This window comes from Phoca vitulina, unplaced genomic scaffold (assembly GCF_004348235.1).
Source record: "Phoca vitulina isolate PV1807 unplaced genomic scaffold, GSC_HSeal_1.0 scaffold19, whole genome shotgun sequence".
Lineage (NCBI taxonomy): Eukaryota > Metazoa > Chordata > Mammalia > Carnivora > Phocidae > Phoca > Phoca vitulina.
The window spans coordinates 12,563,233-12,579,743 of record NW_022589722.1 but is presented as its reverse complement, the minus strand read 5'-3'; the positions used below and the strand labels follow the sequence as shown (position 1 = coordinate 12,579,743).

Genomic DNA, 16,511 nt, shown 5'->3' with positions numbered 1-16,511 from the left:
CTTGACCCAGAACCGGGCACAACACTCAATGTTGGTTAAATGAACCAATGAAAGAAGGGCTGTTAGATCAGGGAGATCAAAATGTTGATTGAATCCCAGGTGATTAACTACTGATGGTTACACTGTTAACAGAAGCAGCAACTAATCTACGGTCTCCCTTCTGGCTAATGAAAACTGTGAAACAGTTGATAACAGTGCCTGGCACATAATTATAATATTTATTGAATGAATTAAAATAAACAAAAAAAACTCTTGAAGTTCACAGAAGAGTTTTTTATATACATATACATATATATATACACACACACACTCACACACACACTCACACACACACCCCCCAAAACTAAGACAACACAACAGAACGGTTCCATTAAATAAATAATCCTTTTACCAGGTGCCTACATTTATTCTGTCTCTTGTTCAATGTTATCCATTAGAAATAACAGATTCAAGGTAAGAAGCCTGCATTTTCTAGCAAAGACCCCTCACAAACTCACCTACTTAAGAAATACTTCTTGAGCACTTCAGTGGTATATAAGAGACAACATGGTAGGTGCAAAGAAAAGGAGCAATTTCAGGCCAGTGGCAGCCATTTTTTAATATAAGACAAAGAAGAGCAGAAAAGCAATGCTTCACTCCTAGATCTCTACTGAAGAGCAAGAAAAGATACGATGTTCTTTAAATGTCAGTAGTTAAATCTCATTGGGACTTCATGCACCAACTAAATTTGATTATCTGTACCTTGGGTGTTTGCGCAGCATCAGAATGCGAAGACGGTCTTTAGCCTCTTCAATATTGAGTGGAAGCCTCTGAGAGAAACTCTCATCTTGATCCAACCGTGTGCAAAGATTCTGCAATTTCATCAGAAGTCCAGATTTGTCTTGTTTCCCAACTGAAACCCAGTGCACACCCCCTGGGAAACAACCTAGTGAAGAAAATAATAATAAACTTAAGGCCTTTGAACAAGAGTCCTCCTTTGAAAGATTTTAGTGATAAGTAGCAGATTTGTTTCAATTTTCAATCTTATCTTCAATTTCTCTTGATTCAGGGTATACATTTTGCTTACGGAGTATTGTTGAACTTTATAACCTGAATCTAAGAAAAGCTGAAGATGTGAAGAAACTGAAGTATGAAATAAATCTGCTATTTATCAGTAAAATCTTACCAAACAAAAATTTAGTCTTAGTCCTATGCCAACAATGATCACTGTACAACATAGTTTCTCAGCCTTAGTACTCTTGACATTTTGGGCCAGATAATTCTTTGTGGTAAGGAACTTCCCTATGCACCGCAGGATGTTTAACAGTAGTCTCCCTGGCTTCTACCCACCAGATGCTAGTAGCACTCCCCCACCCTGGTTATGACAACCAAAGATATCTCCAAACATTGTCAAAATGTCCCTTTTGGGGCAAAATCACTCCTGACTGAGAACCACTGATATCCAGGAACACATAACTCATTCATTATGGTTCTCATACAGAAACTTAAAGTAAGAAGTTGGGTTCAAGTCTGGCTCTACTGCTTACTAGCTATGCAATCTTTAGCAAATCACTTACCCTCACTTACCCTTATTATACCAGAATACGATTGTTTACCTTACCTATTTCAGAGTTACTGTGAGAAATTAATGATACAACACACGTGAATTTGCTACGTCAACTGTAAGGGTTTATAATAGACAGGATTATTAGTGATATGGATCTGACAGCACCTTGCAAATATTAAGCTCTGAATGAGTAGGCACCATATAAGGATGGACATTATTACTATCAACTGTTATCATCATTATCATTGTTAATTAAGCCATAGTATATTGTAAAATACATATTTTTACTTACATAGGTATCAAAAGCCAAAAATCTTAGGCCTTCAAAAACTACTTCATCAGTTCCCCACGTAAATACAAAAAAATGCTAGAGGGGTCCCTACGTGTAAAATTCAGTGAGCAGTAGCATTATTAGAACATACCAGTGTCATTAACCATAAAGATTTATATCATGTGATTGTAAATAGTATAAGAAAAAGCAAAAACTAAATAAAAGATAAATGAGTTATAATATACCAAAGGGCAATTTATTTACTGGTATTCACAAATAATTAACTACAAAAATCACTATTTTAAAAGTTTAATCATCCAAAAGAAAGATTTGTGTATATGCAAAGACTTATGACATATTTATTGAGCACTATTCTAAGAGTTCTACATATTAATCTTTATTTAATCCACATATTAAACTATCAAGCAGACACTATTATTTTTTTTTAAGTAGGCTCCACGCCCAGCAGGGAGCCCAATGCGGGGCTCAAACTCACAACCCTGAGATCAAGACCTGAGCCGAGATCAAGAGACAGACACTTAACCGACTGAGCCACTGAAGTGCCCCACAAGCAGACACTATTATTATCCCCATTCTACAGAGGAAACTGAGGTATAGGAAGGTTGAGTAATTTGTCCAAAGTTACAAAGATAATAAAGCAGAGCTGGGATTCAAACTCCAGCACCAATGCTCAACTTCTAAACTATTCTGCCTCCTCAAGGATATTCACTGCAGCATTGTTTGCAACAGGAAAAAGCTGGGAACAACCTATAATGTCCATCTTAACCACTTCTTCCCAAGCCTGAGGCAGGCCCAACTGAGGAAGGAGAAAACCTTATACATAAATGAGGTTTGGAGTATTAAATAGGACTTGACATTTTAATTACTGAAATTAAGATTGTTGGAATGCAAACTGGTACAGTCACTGTGGAATACAGTATGGAGATTCCTCAAAAAGTTAAAAATAGAACTACCCTGTGGCGCCTGGGTGGGTCAGTAGGTTAATCGTCTGCCTTCAGCTTGGGTCATGATCCTGGGGTCCTGGGATTGAGCCCCACATCGGGCTCCCTGCTCAGTGGGGAGTCTGCTTCTCCCTCTCCCTTTGCCCGCCCCATGCTCGCTCTCTCCCTCCCTCTCTCTCAAATAAATAAATAAAATCTTTAAAAAAAGACATAGAACGAGGGGCGCCTGGGTGACTCAGTCGTTGAGCATCTGCCTTCGGCTCAGGTCATGGTCCCGGGGTCCTGGGATCGGGCCCTGCATTGGGCTTCCTGCTCCGCGGGAGGCCTGCTTCTCCCTCTCCCACTCACCCTGCTTGCATTCCCTCTCTCACTGTGTCTCTCTCTGTCAAATGAATAAATAAATAAAATATTTAAAAAAAAAAAAAAAGAAAAGAAATAGAACGACCCTATGATCCAGCATGGCACTACTGGGTATTAACCCAAAGAATACAAAAACAGTAATTCAAAGGGATACATGCACACCTATGTTTATAGCAGCATTATTTACAATAGCCAAGATATGGAAGCAGCCCAAGTGTCTACTGATTAACGAATGGATAAAGATGTGGTATATATACACAATGGAATATTATTCAGCCATCAAAAAGAAATGTTATCATTTGCAATGACATAGATGGAGCTAGAGAATATAACACTAAGCAAAATAAATCTGAGAAAGAAAAATACCATAGGATTTCATTCATATGTGGAATTTAAGAAACAAAACAAATAAGCAAAGGGAAAAAAAAAGAGCAAGACAAACAAAGAAACTGACTCTTAACTACAGAAAACAAACTGATGATTACCAGAGGGGAGGAGGAGAGGGGGATGAGTTAAATAGGTAATGGGGATTAAGGAGTGCACTTGTCCTGGACGATGTATGGACTTATTGAATCACTCTATTGTACACCTGAAACTAACATAACCCTGTAAAAAATAAAGTCACACAACAAAAAAAAGTAAATAAAAAGATAAGTGTGGGGGTGCCTGGGTGGCTCAGTAAGCTAAGCATCTGCTTTCGGCTCAGGTCATGATACCAGGGTCCTGGGATTGAGCCCCACATCGGGCTCCCTGCTCAGCAGGAAGCCTACTTTTCCCTCTCCCACTCCCCCGTTTGTGTTCCCTCTCTCACTGTCTCTCTCTCCATCAAATAAATAAATAAAATCTTTAAAAAGAAAAGGGGAATAAATAAATAAAGTCTTAAAAAAAGTTAAGTGCACTTGTAATGAGTACCAGGTGATGTACAGAATTGTTGAATAACTGTATCATACATATGAAACTAATATAACATTGTACGTTACCTAACTCGAATTAAAATGAAAACCTTAGGGGAAAAAAAGAAATTAGGGGCGCCTGGGTGGCTCAGGCAATTTAGTGTCCGACTCTTGATTTAGGCTCAGGTCATGATCTCAGGGTCCCGGGATCAAGCCCCCACGTCAGGTTCTGCACTCAGTGCAGAGTCTGCCTGAGATTCTCTCCCTGCCCCTTCCTCCACTCGCACATATGCGCACGCTCTCTCTCTCTCTGAAATAAATAAATCTTTCCCCCCCAAAAATTAGATTGTTTTTAAAACTTGAAATGACCTGGGGACTCTGAACCTGTACAAGGCCGGGAAAAGAATCAGTGCCAGGGAAGTTTTAAACAGGCAACAAGGGAAAAAAGTTTTTTCCGATTACACCCTACAAACCTCAATGCAATGGTTATACATCCAGTAACTAAACCTAGTAAAATTGTCAAGGTTTATGATTATGAATTTAAATTGGAATTCAGCTGGGTGATTTTCTCCAGCAAAGAGGAAGCAAGTAACTGTCCAGATGAAGCAATGGGGAGTAAGTGAGTAACTGTCTGGATAAAGCAATGGGGAGTAAGTGAGTAACTGTCTGGATAAAGCAATGGGGAGTAAGTGAGTAACTGTCTGGATAAAGCAATGGGGAGTAAGCAATTAGATTCCATCTCCTAGCATAGAGAAGGAAGCAGTATTCACCCAAGTAAGGAGAAACTGAAGAACCAAGAGCATGTGCAAAGAAGCAACCAAACAATGGGTGATAAAAACCTAGGCCTGAGCCTAAGAGGAGGCTGATGAGAAAAACAGTGAGGATATTATGGAATCAACGGGTAAGTCTTGATAGGTGAGAAAACTGTAGTAGTGAACTTGAATAGAATAGGTGGAGATGGGCAAAGAGTAGAACAGTCCGTTTAACATTGAGATTTCAAAAGTGGTATCATTTCTGGTATTGAGAAGGACAAGGGTCCAGTCTGTGATCAGGAAGTATATGGATAAAGGGAAGTAAAGAAAATGGTTACTGCAGATAAAGACATCAAGAAACTGAGAGGCCAAGGTTTTGGATGACTCATCCACAGAAATATGGATATCTTACTAAGAGTGTCAACAGAAGAACTTAAATTTATAACTAAGAACTTCAATCAACAATGAATGAGAGCAATACCATAACTGGGAAAGATCAGAGAACTCAAACCTCAAAGGACAGACTTTAGCTGGAGAAGGGAGTATTAATGGTCTGGATGAGGCAACAGAAAAGCATGGACAACATCCACCCATTTCCTTGAGCTGAAATATGTGGGATGTAAAGGAAAAAAAGTTGCCATACCACGGAGGACAGCTACGGATAATGTGGTATCCTCTGAGAATTGTCCAATTTCAGATAAGGAAGGAGATAAACATTCCAAGAACAGGTTGATAAGATAGAGGAGTACCTTGATCACAGAGAAGGAAATCTAGAGGGTAAGACAGAAAAGCTTGGGAATGAGAGGAGGAAACCTAGATCAGAACTGACAATGTACTAAGTACTAACTGCATAACAATCTAAAAAATAACAAATGACCAGCAAACAAAGAACTCTGCAGGAACTAAGGTAAAGATAGTGCTGTGAAGCACGGTTTGATTATCACTGAAAGCTTCTGGAAGTTCCCTCAGACTTCCTTCAGTGTAAGTCAACATTTATGAAACAGTAAATCCCTTAGGTTTCCCTTAGTGTTATACCTGTGTTCTTTGTGTGCACAGGTTTGTAAATGCAAAGGAAAAAAGCTTGGAAAAATTCACTCTAAACTGTTAACCATGATTACTTGGATTTAGAATTTAGGAGAAAAGGAAGAAAGGCAGGTGAAAAGAATTTTTACTTCTTTCTAAATGAAAATACTACATTTGTAATTTTTTTTAAGATTTTATTTTTAAGTAATCTCTACACCCAATATGGGGCTCGAATTTACAACCCCAAGTTCAAGAGCTGCATGCTCTACAGACTGAGCAGGCAAGGCACCCCTACTTTTGTGATATTTAAAACAAATTTTAAACTTCCTGTTGCTCCTAAGGTTTTATGGGGGTTTTTTTAGTATGTCCATTCTATTTAAAATTTCTTAAAAAATCTGGGGCGCCTGGGTGGCTCAGTCATTAAGTGTCTGCCTTCAGCTCAGGTCATGATCCCAGGGTCCTGGGATTGAGCCCCGCATCGGGCTCCCTGCTCGGCGGGAAGCCTGCTCCTTCCTCTCCCACTCCCCCTGCTTGTTGTTCCTGCTCTTGCTGTCTCTCTGTCAAATAAATAAATAAAATCTTTAAAAAAATAAAATAAAATAAAATTTCTTAAAAATCAGGGCACATGGGTGGCTCAGTCAGTTAAGTGTCCGAATCTTGACCTCAGCTCAGGTCTTGATCTCAGAGTCATGAGTTCAAGCCCCACGTCGGGCTCCATGCTAGGCATGGAGCCTACTTAAAAAAAATCTATCTTGCAAATCATCCCAGAGTTAAAGACAAGGGAAAGAAAGTACCTGATGTACCAAGCTAGTGAATTCTTCAGATTTAAATTTATGTACCTATTACCTAGACCAAAGGTCTCTCTCTCCTAAAAACAAATACCATATGATTTCACTTAAATGTAGAATCTAAAACACAAATAGGCAAAAAAAAAAAAAAGAAAGGGAGAAACAAACCCATAAATACGAAGAACAAACTGATGGTTGCTAGAATGGGGGGAATGAGGGGGAATGGGCATAATGGGTGAAGGGGAGTGGGAGGTACAGACTTCCAGTTATGGAATGAATAAGTCAAGGGGATGAAAGGTACAGCATAGGGAATATATCAAATGGTATTATAATGGTACTGTATGGTAACAGATGATAGCTATACTTGTGGTGAGCACTGCATAACATGTAGAGTTCTCAAATCACTATGTTGTATACCTGAAACTAATGTAACATTGTGTGCCAACTATACTTAAATTAAAAACAAAATTAAAAAAAAATAAAAGCACAATAATATGTTCAAAAGCAAAAAAAAAAAAAGTCTCTCCTAAATTTAAAACTAAAAAATTAGGGCATTAGAAACATGCAAGGGGCACCTGGCTTGCTCAGTCATTAGAGCATGCAACTCTTGATCTCAGGGTCATGAGTTCAAGCCCCACACTGGGTGTAGAGTTTACTTTAAGGAAAAAAAAAAAAACCTATGCAAGAAAAAATAAAACACTGCTAGCTTTACCATGAAAGATAGAGACCAAATGACCAACTGATCTGCAAATCTCCTACTGTCAAGTATGATAGTTAAATACTGAAGTATTAATTCCACATTTCAGAAAGAATGTAAACATCTTGACTATGGGCACAAGAGGGAGCAAGTTAGCCTTGAATGAGGCTTATATCTGTAATTCATTCAGAGAAACTTATTCACAGAAAAACTACCTTTAATCAAAAGAAAATTAACCCCATTCTACTTTCACATGTGACTTATCCTGGTAGCAATTAAAAATCTAATAGAATCTGGGGCAGCTGGGTGGCTTAGTTGGTTAACCGTCTGACTTCAGCTCAGGTCATGATCCCAGGGTCCTGGGACTGGCTCAGGTCATGATCCCAGAGTCCTAGGATCAAGTCCCACATCAGCCTCCCTGCTCAGTGTGGAGTCTGCTTCTCCCTCTGCCTCCCCCAGCTTGTGCTTATGCTCTTTCTTTCTCTCTCTTTCTCAAATAAATATTAAAAAAAAAAGAAAAGAAAAGAAAGAAAAAGAAACCTTGGGAAGGACAGAACAGGTAGACAGCCTCTGAAGAAAGCTTCCAAGCTTTAAAAACAGCATATAAAGACAACAGTGTCAATGGTTTAAAATATGTGAACTCTTCACAATTTCCCTACCCCCCAAAAAATAAATAAAGGTTTGAACATTCAAAAGGAAATTGGCTAACTTAAAAATGTATAGGCATAAATAATTAAGAACTTAATATTCGTTAATTTTTACCAAACACCACCCCAAGATAACAAAAATTCTATAGGAACTACAGTTTTAATGAAGTTTGTAAACTTTATAGTTATCTACACTTTCAAAAGAAAAAGGTTTTATACTAAAATTAAATTGCAAAAATCCTATATTTTAAAATGGAAGTAAACTCCAGAGGTTAAAATTTATCTTTAGAATAAAGTATCTACTTGGAGCACCTGGGTGGCTTAGTCAGTTAAGCGTCTACCTTCAGCTCAGGTCATGATCCCAGGGTTCTGGAATCGGGCCCCACATAGGGCTCTCTGCTCAGCGGGGAGGCTACTTCTCCCTCCCCCTCTGCCTGCAGCCCCCCCTGCTTATGTGCTCTGACAAATAAATAAAATCAATCTTTAGAAAAAAAAGTATCTACTCTTGAACTAGTAGATATATTAAAGCAGACTCCAAAAACATTAATGAATATGAATGGTAAGACTATAATAGGGCTACTTAAGCAAAATTCAAGAAGCACAAATCAGAAGATACAAAACTGTGTTAATTTAACTATATTGGAATTAAAGATTTATTAAAGACATCCAGCATAAAGTTAATACAGATAAATAAAAAGAAGATATTTATATAGACTAAAACCAACAAGACCTAGTATCTAGAATATAAAAGAAACTCCTAAAAAGCAATGAGAAAACAATGGAAATCTCAATGGAAAAACAGACAAATGATACAAACAAATTTTATTAAAAAAGGAAACCCAAAAAGCTAAAAAGCTTATGAATAGTCAAACTCAAGTTATCAGAGAAATGCAAATTAAAAGATACCACTTTACACTTGCTGGCCTGGCAAAAATTATAAAGCTAGATGATACCTGGTGTCAATAAGGAAGTGAGGACATAGGAGCCCTCATACACTACTGGTGGAAATATACAGACTGGAGAGCAAATTTGATATTAGCATTTCCTATAATTTAGTGATTCTGCTCCTAGATACATAAACTCAAAAAATTCTCACTTCTGTAAAAGTTCAAACCAGCTTTGCTGGGGCAGCAAAGAGCTGGAGACAATCTGTAGATCTATTAGCTAGGGGAATGAACAATAAAATGTGCTGGATGCACCCCATGTAGGGCAGCAATCAGGTATCACAAATAAGATATACAGCCAGCAAGGATAAATCTTAAAAATAACATCAAGATATGGACTCTGAGAAACAAACTGAGGGTTTTAGAGGGGAGGGGAGTGGGGGGATGGGTTAGCCCGGTGATGGGGGGATGGGTATTAAGGAGGGCACGTATTGAATGGAGCACTGGGTGTTATACGCAAACAATGAATCATGGAACACTACATCAAAAACTACAAAAAAAAAAAAAGTCAAGAGAGATAGGAAATAGAATAAAATAATTAACACTATAACATTCATGCAAATTTACAATATCTGCCTACAAACAACAAACGTTTTACAAGAAAACATACATTACACATACACTTACAAAGAACACACATTAAACATATTGAAAGGGGGTGCCTGGGTGGCTCAGCTGGTTAAGCGCCTGCCTTCAGCTTGGGTCATGATCCCAGGGTCCTGGGATCGAGTCCCGCACGGGGCTCCCTGCTCAGCTGAGAGCGTGCTTCTCCCTCTCCCTCTGTTACTCCCCCTATTTGTGCTCTCTCTCTCTCAAATAAAATCTTTATAAATAAATAAATAACTTGGAAGGATCACCTATGGGGAGGTGTAATATTGTGATCAATATATTTGGTCTTCATCCCTGTTTCTGGCACACAGCTATAAACCCTTTGTAATTTCTTAAATAAGAGCCATAGGGGTACCTTTTATAATATTTAGTTTTGTACCTAGTTCCTGAAATAGTTCCGGAGCTATAAAAGTGAAATTATTCATGTAACAAGCCCCTTTTAACCACACCTGAGCTTGTTAATGAAGTTATTTTTGGAAAGCCTCCATATAAGCTAAGGATGGGGACTGTTGCCCGAGGAACCAACCATATAAATGGTTGGAACTTTCAGCCCCACACCCCAGATCTCTCAGACCTCTGGGGCGGGAAGAGAAGCTAGAGATTGAACTCAATCACCAATGGCCAATGATCAACTGTGTCTCTGTAATGAAGCCTCCCAAAACCGGGGTACAGAGAGCTTCTGGGTTGAAGGTGTGGAGAGAATGGTATACCAGAGAGGGCATGGAAGCTCTGCACCCCTTCCCATTTACTTTGCTTTTTTTTTTTCTTTTAAGATTTTATTTATTTATTTGACAGATAGAGACATAGCTAGAGAGGGAACACAAGCAGGGTGAGTGGGAGAGGGAGAAGCAGGCTTCCCGCTGAGCAGGGAGCCCGATGCGGGGCTCGATCCCAGGACCCTGGGACCATGACCTGAGCCAAAGGCAGACGCTAAACAACTGAGCCACCCAGGCGCCCCATTTACTTTGTTTTATGCATCTCTTCCATCTGGCTGTTCCTGAGTTATATCCTTTTATAATAAACCAGTAATGTCATAATGTTTTCCTGAGAAAGCTGCTCTAGCAAATTAATCAAATCCAAGAACACGGAACCTCCAATCTATAGCCATTTGGTCAGATGCACAGGTAACCTGGACTTGTGATTGGTTATCTGAAAGGTGGAAAGCGGGGCAGAAGGGTAGTCTTGCAAGACTGAACCCTTAACCTGTGGGCTCTGTCACTAGCTCCATGTACATAGTGTCAGAATTGAATTAAATTGTAGGACACCCAGCTGGTCTTGAAGAATTACTGGATGTATGGAAAATGCACACATCTACTGTCAGAAATGAAGCAGTGCTGTAGTTGTGCAGAGGAGACACAATGGAAAAGTGTGTTTTTCCTTAGAGGAAGGAAAGGAAAATGAGGATGGGAAATTTTTAAAAGGAAACAAACACAGGAAGAAGCTAAAGCTTATACAGACCCAATACGATAGTGGGTGTGAACTAAGGAATGATTAACTCAGTCCTCTATACATGAGATCTCACAGAAGTATATGAGAGATATTAAGCTCACTATGTACTGGACAGTTGCTAGTATCTCTGATATCTTCTCAAAACAAAGTGGTTAAAAGTCTATTCTGAGACCACAATTTATACAATATGATCCCTGGGTAATTATTCCATAAGTTGTTGGTCATTTTAACCCCTAAAATTGAAAACTCACCCCAATAATCTAGAGTGATTTAAACTGAGTTGAGGAGCACACTTTTAATCTTTAAATTAGTATGTTATAAGTATATTTTTTAGAGGAAATTCATCATAATATAAAAAGGAAAATCCATTTCTTCACACTAAAAGAACTTAAACCAGTTTTTATCCTGAAACACCCCTGGTGATCAACTTTGCAGAATAACTGAGTGAGTGAACAAATAAGCATTCAAATGAATCCTTAGCCCTAAGACTTGCATGGAACTGAATCCCACAAAACCTAATGACAAAAGGGAAAAAACAAGGAATTGGGCATATTTCTGACAAAAGTAGGATCAACACTGCTGATAAGGGCTGTGAAGTACAAACTAAAGCCGAGGTGATGGGCGCCTGGGTGGCTCAGTTGGTTAAGCGACTGCCTTCGGCTCAGGTCATGATCCTGGAGTCCCTGGATCGAGTCCCGCATCGGGCTCCCTGCTCGGCAGGGGGTCTGCTTCTCCCTCTGACCCTCCCCCCTCTCATGTGCTCTCTCTCATTCTCTCTCTCTCAAAAAAAAAAAAAAAAATCTTTAAAAAAAAAAAAAAGCCGAGGTGAGTACAACAGATGTGCCCTAACCACCATCTTTCTAAACCTCTTAGAGACTTCTGACTTATTCCAACATTTTGTCATCTCATCACAAACTCTCTTAACTGCCTATTATGACAAAAAAGTTATTAACAACTCGAAGTCAGGAACAATTTTTAATTCCCCTTCAAGTCACTAATGAATGGAGGCAACCAAAGACTGCTGGAATTGTGTAACTATTCCCAGTGAATACCCTGGGAACCCACCAGATTCACTAAGGTCAGCAGTACACCTGCCAGATGTCCTAAATCCTCTTCTGCACAGTATGCCCTTCCCCATTGCAGTAACTATCCAATACCTTCCCACCTTCCCTACTCTCCCATCCCTACCTAGTGCACCTGGCAAACTTCTATTATTCCTCCAAACTCCAGTTAAAATGTCACGTCATTCAGGAAGCCTGTCCTGTCCATCTTCTTCCCCCAGAGAGATAACACTTCCTTCCTTTGCTGTAACTGTACCACATACTTGTTTCTACTGCTCAATTTATCACATATAACTTGTTTACATGTCTGTCTCCCCTCCTCTTTTTTTTTAAATGAAGCATGCCCTTTCCAGGGAGAATTTCTTCTTCTTTTTTTTAATTTTATTTATTTATTTGTCAGAGAGGGAGCGAGCGAGCATGAGCGGGGAAAGGGGCAGAGGGAGAAGCAGGCTCTGTGCTGAGCAAGGAGCCCACTGTGAGACTCGATCCCGGGACCCTAGGATTATGACCTGAGCTGAAGGCAGATTCCTAACCGACTGAGCCACCCAGCTGTCCCGTCTCCCCTACTTGACCGTGAACAAATTTCTTAGATGCACAGACCGGGCCTTCTTTTTTTGCCAAGCTCCATAGTAGGCTCTCAAATATTTACTGAATACATGCATACCTGAAGCAAGAAAAGATAGTCATTAGATGTCGAATGAATCTATAAAGCCTATCGGCAGGAGTGCCTGGCTGGCTCAATCTGTAGAGCATGGGACTCTTGATCTCGGGGTTGTCAGTTTGAGCCCCATACTGAGCGTAGAGATTACTAAATAAATGCCTATCCTCAAAAACCCACTGGTTGCTATAGTCACCTCCCACTTTTTTTTCTTTTTCTTGGGGATTACACATAAGATAGACAAGTTACTAAAGATTTTTATTTTTAAAGGTAAGCACCTGATAGAACTAATTACAGAAATGGAATTAATAGTTTAATACAAGATGCCAAATACATGGGAGAATCACTCACTAGGAGAATCATTAATGGAACTGAGTTTCCGGGGCACCTGGGTGGCTCAGTCCTTAAGTGTCTGCCTTCAGCTCAGGTCATGATCCCAGGGTCTGCAGGGGGCCTGCTTCTCCCTTTCCCACCCCCCTGCTTTATGTTCCCTCTCTGGCTCTCTGTCAAATAAATAAAATCTTAAAAAAAAAAAAAAAAAAAGAAAAATGGAACTGAGTTTCCAAAAATCTCCTTCTCTACAGCACTCACCTAACAGGAGGGTGTTAAGTCTAGTACTTCCTAAAAGGAAGGGATATAAGCTAGACAACCTTTGAAGATCCTTTTTCAACTCTACAATCCCCTCCAATTATTAAGACACAAGGGACTAGCTTCAATCCAGTGATAATAAGTACCATCTGATAATATATGAATTTATTAGCCTGGTTATAGCCAAGCCTCCTTGTGACAAGCTAGGTACAAAATAAATTCCAAATTTAATCATGCCTGTGGTAGGTAGAATGAGAATAACAGCCCCTGGAAGATGTTCACATCCTAATCCACAGAACTTGTAATTATGTTACCTTACATAGCAAAAAAGACTTTGCAGATACAATTAAATAAAGGATTTGGGGATGAGATTATCCTGGATCATCCAAGGGCCCCTAGAAGAGAGAGGCAAAAAGGTGAGAGTCAGAGAAAGAGATGTGATGACAGAAGCATAGATCAGAAAGAGCGAAAAAGATCTGAAGATGCTATTATGCACCGCCAGCTTGAAAATGGAAGGAACCATGAGTCCAGGAATGCAGGCCACCTCTAGAAGCTGGAGAATGCAAGAAAAAGGATTTTCCCTAGAGCCTCCAAAAGAACTCAGTCCTGCTGACACCTCGACTTTAGCACAGTAAGAACTACTTTGGACTTCTGACTTCCAGAATTGTCCAATGATAAATTTGTGTTGTTATGCCACCAAATTTCTGGTAATTTGCTACAGCAGCAATAGGAAACTAATATTATGCCTAAAGAATATCTCTTTAGGCAGCAACACATGGTAATCAAACTTACCATCTAAGAAAAAATGATCTCGAACAGCTTCTGCAGCTAACACAGACTTCCCACAACCTGCCATTCCATATATGACGACCCATCCTGGTTCACCATTTAGTGTGAATAGGTTCTGCCGAATTGCATTCACCAGCTTCTTCCTGGTAACAAAAACAACTGGCCTCTGTGGCACTCCACCTTCACAAAGGACTGTCTTTACTGAAATCCAAAACAAAACAAGCATGAACGAATTGAACTTTGAAATGGTTACTCAAGTCATACCATAAAAACCAAAAGTAAGCAAGGCTGAGGCTTTACCCTCAGAACTTCCAAAGGAAGAAAATGTGGCTGGCATACTAACCTCAACATTCTTATTTCTCAGAACATAACAAAAACATATACTTTTCATAAACTACTGACAATGCAAAGCTCCATCTATATCTGCCCTTATACACCCTATTCCTCCCTGACTCTCCAATCTCTTTTTCTCATATTGAAGACTAGAAAGGAGGGTGTAAAGGAAAGAATATGGAATTCCTTTCAAGAATATAGATTTCTAAAGACTCTTATTCTTTCCTATGCATGAACTCAATAAACACAGAATTGGAGAAGAGCTTAAAGGCCTAAACACTGTCTTTTAATCTCTAAAAATGCCCAGTAGACAGCTCACTGGGCATGAAGAAAATGTGCAAGTTAACATAGGTGCAAATAAAAACTTAAATTGGAAAACAGAACTATAATTTTTCTCACTGCATTTTCAGTGAACTAATCATAATCAATCTCTTCAACAGACTCCATTTACAATAAGACAAAACTGCAGCAATGTAGCCATTGTGATAGCAATGTGATAGAAGATATCACGGATACAAACCATATGAAGTTATTCCAGCAACTGAATCTTTGCCACCATTGGAAGAAGAGATGACAGGAATGCCACTATGGAGAAGGGCAGCAAGATCTTTATACCCTTCATGTATTAAAGCATTGTAGAATGATATGTAGGAATAATTATCTTTTTTAAGTATCATTTTAATTAACAGAGCTGCTCGCTGCTGTTGAGTGGGCTAAAAAATAAATAAATAAGTAGTTTAGTATACTACAAAGAATATGTTTGCAACATCAATTAGTGGAGACCAGTGCAAGTTCTGAAATAAATGTAAGAAAATTTTTTAAACTCAAATAATTATATCAAACATTTTTAAATAAAAATTAGAAAGAAAAAAAATTTTAGAGCACAGACTTCCTCAGAGGGCTTTACCTCATTTTTTACTTTTTCCTCCTCCAGTACTGTTAAAACTCCATCATTAATCATACGATCCATGATGTAGGACGTTTTGATGTCCTTTTCCAGGGCTTCTCTATGTTGAAGCAAACAGTTTCGAGCTTTTGCGTCCATTCTCCCTCAAATTTTTTGTTCTCTGAGCTGTCAACCATGAGCTATGGGCAAAATATCACAATATTTGTCAGGGCAATAAAGATATAAAAAGATGTGTAACCTCACTGGTAATCAAGAAATAAAGTAAGATTTTTTTGCAAAGATTTTTAAAAACAGACAAAACCGAAGGCTTTCAAAAGTATGAGAAAATGAGTATTCATATGCACTACTTGAGAAGACTACAAAAATGGTTACAACTTTTCTGAAAGGCAATATGATAAGATATAAAAGCATTTAAAGTGAGTATTCTCTCCAACCCAGAAATCCCACTTCTAGAAATTTACCTCAAGGAGACATTCACTTATGTATGCAAAAATATCCACAAAAAGAGTTAACAGGGGTGCCTGGGCGGCTCAGTCGGTAGGGCACGCGACTTGATCTCAGGGTCGTGAGTTCAAACCCCACACTGGGCATGGAGCCTACTTTAACAAAAACAAAAAAAAGAGTTAACAGAGAATGTTTAGGTGAGGAAAAAAAAGATGAAAACAAAAATTAAAAAAAAAAAGATGAAAACAACCTAAATGCCCACCTTTCTTAGTATGGATTAAAAATATTAGAGTATGTATATAAAATTATAAGATGTATAGAGTATGTATATTATATTATAAGATTATTATACAGCCATTTAAAATAAGACACTTCTCCATGTACTGACATGGAAAGATGTTCACTACACACTAATTAAAAAAATTAGAAATATGATCCCATATACAGCACAAAATATGTGTTGGTATCATATAAATACATAGGGAGATGTTAGGAAGTCTATTCAACCTAATATACTTGGGGTTACTTCTAAGTAGCAAGATTTGGGGGTTCCCCCTTTTCTTTTTTGTACTTTTCTATATAGTCTTAATTTTTTCAATATACATATTTTTATAATTTAAAAAACTTTAAGATTTTTATAAATAGCGATCTTACTGAAATCCTAATGTTTAGAAACTTGTTTTTATCCAACATAAGATTAAACAGAGCATTGTTTTCACTCAAGGTGTTAGCTCTAGGTCTTCATCTGTAAACACATTTCTCACATGCTTACCCCACTGTTCCGGCTGAG

General features: G+C 38.6%; 1 protein-coding gene across 4 annotated transcripts in view; it reads right to left on the bottom strand.

The window, feature by feature from the left end:
• The window catches only part of APAF1 (apoptotic peptidase activating factor 1), a 91,821-nt gene that overhangs the window by 73,194 nt on the left and 2,116 nt on the right, over positions 1 to 16,511 (bottom strand). For 3 of the 4 annotated variants that reach the window (XM_032416326.1, XM_032416324.1, XM_032416327.1), the window contains exons 2-6: positions 15,739 to 15,873; positions 15,278 to 15,456; positions 14,891 to 15,083; positions 14,041 to 14,238; positions 742 to 925 (exon numbers count right to left, since the gene is read on the bottom strand). In XM_032416326.1, coding sequence (XP_032272217.1) covers positions 742 to 925; positions 14,041 to 14,238; positions 14,891 to 15,083; positions 15,278 to 15,415 — 713 coding nt within the window. In that variant the 5' untranslated portion in view covers positions 15,416 to 15,456; positions 15,739 to 15,873. Of the gene's footprint in view, positions 1 to 741; positions 926 to 14,040; positions 14,239 to 14,890; positions 15,084 to 15,277; positions 15,457 to 15,738; positions 15,877 to 16,511 lie in introns of all 4 variants that reach the window. The other variant, XM_032416325.1, reaches the window with a different exon arrangement.